This window comes from Solanum lycopersicum, chromosome 11 (genome assembly GCF_036512215.1).
Source record: "Solanum lycopersicum chromosome 11, SLM_r2.1".
Lineage (NCBI taxonomy): Eukaryota > Viridiplantae > Streptophyta > Magnoliopsida > Solanales > Solanaceae > Solanum > Solanum lycopersicum.
Window position 1 is genome coordinate 59,093,756 of NC_090810.1, and position 4,986 is coordinate 59,098,741.

A 4,986-nucleotide genomic window follows, 5' to 3' on the forward strand; every position below is an offset into this window, starting at 1 on the left:
TTTAGCTCGATAGAAATCATTATATGTAAGAGATGTTTGATACGATCATTTTGTACAATGAAGGTGAAATTAACCAAATAACATAACAATGACCAAAATTAAACATTAAATCAAACATTCAACACCACTAGATTTTGTGGTTTCCCAATATTATTATTATCATTTCCATTTCTAATGGGCCAATGATGAGCTCAAGGCCCAAAATAAACAAAGTAAAATTAGGTCAGCCCAAAACCAAAATCCACCGTCCACTAAAAAAATCAACACTAGATTTTCATTTTTGTTGCCAAACTTGAACAAAGGATCACCGTCCATATCTATCTTTGCACCTCCATTGAACCGTCAACGTGCACCCTCACATACTATAAATACTTTACCTCCAACATTTTCTCAACCCCTCTTTCAAAAAACCCTCGTTCCTCTCTTCTATAACAAATTTCTCCAAATCCGTAGATCTTACGATTTCAAAGGTATTGTATTGTGTTGATTCTCTATCAATTTCGGATTTTTTTTTGTATTTTTTTCGGATTTTTTTGAGTTGTAATTTGTGTTAGATGGTGTCGGATGCGGCGAAGAAGAGAGATGCGCAGAAGAAGGCGGCGGCAGCTGCTAGGAGAGGAGGTAAAGGTGCGGCAGCGCCTAAATCGGCTGCAACCGCGTCTAAATCGGCGGTGGAAAGTAACGGGGTTGATAATTTGACGAATGGAGTAGGGGATCTACAGATATCTGATCGGACTTGTACGGGTGTTTTGTGTTCACATCCGCTATCGAGGGATATTCGGGTAAGTTTTTGTGTTTTGGATCTGATTTTCTCTGTATTTTAATGGTTTTAGATTCGTTATTGTATATAGTTTTTTGTTGATAGGTACTCGTTTTGTTTGATTAGATTTAAGATATTTGATGGTGTTTATGTGAATTTTTTGGTTTAGTAGCTGGTTGCGTATTTATAGTGCTACACAAAAGTTTAGTGGACGAGTATCTTTCTTAATCGAGATGCTTAGATTTAGAAAAAAGCTTACATGTACAGTATCCATTTTGCTCTATTTGGACACATTTCATCCTATAGCTGGACAAATTTACCTACACAAAAACATACTGCTTGTCAGTTTGTTACGGTGGGATGTACGCCCATCTGTTTCCAATAAATTCTCAACTTATTAAATGTAATCAAAGCATGAAGTAAAGAAAAAATAAGATACTATGCATATACTAACTAATACTACAACCCGCGATACCTGACTCATTTACCTATGTTTTTGTTATATTGAATTGTGTCAGCTTGTGTGAGTACAAGTGTTATTATGGCTTTTGTCTTTTTGTCGTCTCGAATTTTGCAATATATGTGGTTAGTGGATATGTGATAATTCTGAGGTTCCAACCTTGTTTTATTAGAAAGGGTGCATATTGCATATTGCTGTCAAGAGAAGTGGATATATATAATAGTACTTTACTTGTTATGAAGAGTATTGAGTCATAAAAGAAGCTGAATATTAGGATGCAGAACTTCTGGATTCTACCTTTATTTGGAATATCATTGTTTTATTTTTGGTGCTCTATGTGATACAGATAGAGTCATTATCAGTCACTTTCCACGGACATGATCTCATCGTTGATTCTGAACTGGAGCTCAACTATGGCAGGTAGGACTTGTTATTTTCATGTATTGCTGTGTGCCTTGGCTTAGTTGATGTTCAAGTTCTGACATCAAATTTTCGCAGACGTTATGGTTTGTTGGGATTGAATGGCTGCGGGAAGTCTACTCTTCTTACTGCTATAGGGTTGAGGGAACTTCCCATCCCAGACCACATGGATATTTTTCATCTTTCTCGGGAGATTGAAGCCTCTGACATGACCTCTCTCGAGGCTGTCATTAATTGTGATGAAGAGAGGTTGCAATTGGAGAAAGAAGCTGAAGCTTTGGCTGGACAGGTATGATGCTGTTAATATTAAATTGATGTTCCTTGGTCTTGGTTTTCCTTCTGATAATCATATTATCTTCATCTCTATTATAGGACGATGGTGGTGGAGAGCAACTTGAACGGATCTATGAGCGTTTAGAAGCTATGGATGCTGCCACTGCTGAGAAACGTGCTGCTGAAATCTTGTTTGGGCTTGGATTTGATAAGAAAATGCAAGCAAAGAAAACACGTGATTTTTCCGGTGGCTGGAGGATGAGGATTGCTCTTGCCCGTGCCCTCTTTATGAATCCAACAATTTTGTTGCTTGATGAGCCAACAAACCATCTTGGTAATCTTCTCTTTTCATTTCCTAGTTCTAGTAGTATAGATCTTTCAGAAATCATTAGGGTTTTCTCGTGCTAGATTTATATGGATAATGTTTTGTCTTACACGTTGAGTTATCAGTTATAAATTGCATATATAGGGCATCCAAAGTGGTCACGACGGTCCTGAGTTGCTACACCATCGTTTGTTTTAGTTTGACGCCTATATTTTATGCATAGCATCGCAATCAATCTGGACTATCCTTTCACCACTCCATCCTCACACATATAACATCCCAAGTGTGAACCATATAATCAGGATGTGAGTGAGTGTGTGTTTGGGGGGGGGGGGAGTCATGAATTATATAACATGCTATTTTGGGTTAAGTGCTCAGTTTCTTTTGCTGTTCACCCCTCTATGCATCGTTGAAGTTCTAATTCAGTAGCAGCTCTCCTGGTGTTTTTATGTTTATTTGTGGTGTTAATTTATTAAAAAAGGGGAAGTCTTTACTTTTGGACTGATGGAAAATATCAGTTCATCCCCTGAATTTTTTAACACCCTTCATTCATGGATCTTTTAGAGTTGACATGTGTGATTCTTCTTGAATGCAGACCTAGAGGCCTGTGTGTGGTTAGAAGAATCCTTGAAGAACTTTGAGCGCATTCTGGTTGTCATTTCACACTCACAGGATTTTCTCAATGGTGTGTGTACCAATATCATCCACATGCAAAACAAGAAGTTAAAACTCTATACAGGTAACTACGACCAATATGTGCAAACCCGTTCAGAGCTGGAAGAAAACCAGATGAAACAGTACAAGTGGGAGCAGGAGCAGATTTCTGCAATGAAGGAATACATTGCTCGCTTTGGGCACGGTTCAGCTAAACTAGCCCGTCAAGCACAGAGTAAAGAGAAGACATTGGCTAAGATGGAGCGTGGTGGGCTTACTGAGAAGGTGGGGAGGGACAGTGTCCTGGTTTTCCGGTTTACTGATGTCGGCAAACTTCCTCCTCCAGTTCTACAGTTTTCAGAAGTTGCTTTTGGCTACACACCTGATAACCTCATCTACAAGAACCTTGATTTTGGTGTAGATCTCGACTCCAGGATAGCACTTGTGGGGCCTAATGGAGCTGGAAAGAGCACACTGCTTAAGCTGATGATAGGGGATTTATTTCCCACTGATGGCATGGTTAAGCGGCATAATCACCTAAAAATTGCGCAGTACCACCAGCACTTGGCTGAGAAGCTAGACATGGAGGTGTCAGCTCTTTTGTTTATGATGAGAGAGTACCCTGGGAACGAGGAGGAGAAGATGAGGGCAGCAATTGGGAGGTTTGGACTCACAGGTAAAGCTCAAGTAATGGCAATGAAGAACTTGTCAGATGGTCAACGTAGTCGAGTGATTTTTGCATGGTTGGCTTTTAGGCAACCCCACATGCTGCTGTTGGATGAGCCAACCAACCATCTTGATATTGAAACCATTGACTCACTTGCAGAGGCCTTGAACGCATGGGATGGTGGGATGGTTCTAGTGAGTCACGACTTTAGGCTCATAAACCAGGTGGCCCATGAGATATGGGTATGTGAAAATCAGGCTGTGACACGATGGGAGGGTGGCATCATGGATTTCAAGAAACACTTGAAGAAAAGGGCTGGATTGGGTGATTAAAATTAAGATCAATGTGTTCTATATTAGAAAGTGTGATGGTATCACTATTTCCTCTTGGTGGTTCAGCGCCAAGGCGTAATGGTGAAAAACATCAGCAGGGGCCCCATCACGGTAGCTGAGGAGAGAAAGTGAAGGCTTCTTGATCACCAGTAAGACCTAAGTAACGTTAGCTAAGACCACGCCTGGTGCTAGAGAGAGTAAGTGATCGAACTATGGTCACTGACTGTTTGAACTCTGGCTATTGTTCGGGCTTAGTCCACTATTTTTGTCGTCCATTTTACTCTAATTACATATTACCGTAGGTTTTGGAGAACATACATTACAGCTTATTCCTTGTGTCATTTCTATTCTATATCATTGCTATAATGTACTTCGTATTTTTGAATTCTGATTATGGATTTTTTAAATATATCTGTTTCTATTTTATCTTCAAGGCAAGTAGAATCAGCAGGTTGTTGAGCCATTATCTTGTTCACAACACTTGGAACGTTATTATTTTGTAGACTTGAAATTGGAGGTAGATAATATGCTTATATACGAGAATCAATTTAAACCTCAAAGTGGCTTTATTTCATTGTATTCTTCATATTATTTTTTAATCTTTTTATACTTCGTGACCATATTCTAATATTGGAAGGAATATATTTTCTTATTCTTATCTTCATATAGGGCTTTTCTTGCACTTACATCATTTATGGCCTTCTTGGAGGCATAAGATGCAATTTCGCTATAGAATTGATAGAGTCAATTATTTTAATTCAGACTTTATATTTATGTGAAAAAAATTACTTAACAATGAGTAATTTTTATTTATTTATCAAAAACTCAAAGTTTAAAATTTTATTTTCACCTTGTTTATACATCATCATTATAAAACACTTTGAAATATCTCCACCTTTTCTTATTTGGTTCACACACAAGTAAGTAGTTGGAAGTTAGAACCAGACAACATGTGATGAAATCAAGTCAGTTTATAATATATAATTGATAGACAAGTGACCTATCTAATCAAATTAAACCACAATTTAAAGGCCCCCCAAAAAAAATAATAAGTGGGATCCCCATACACTATGGTGTTTGTGCCTTTTAGCATGT

The 4,986-nt window shown here is 38.2% G+C and overlaps 1 protein-coding gene across 1 annotated transcript; it reads left to right on the plus strand.

Moving 5' to 3' along the window:
• The first annotated feature begins 282 nt into the window (after positions 1-282).
• Positions 283-4,324, plus strand: ABCF6 (ABC transporter F family member 6). Its single transcript, XM_004251063.5, has 6 exons — positions 283-470; positions 555-782; positions 1,567-1,640; positions 1,719-1,929; positions 2,013-2,247; positions 2,834-4,324. The coding sequence occupies exons 2-6, from the start codon at positions 555-557 to the stop codon at positions 3,889-3,891; spliced, it is 1,806 nt and encodes a 601-aa protein (XP_004251111.1). The 5' UTR covers positions 283-470; the 3' UTR covers positions 3,892-4,324.
• Positions 4,325-4,986: the final 662 nt, after the last annotated feature.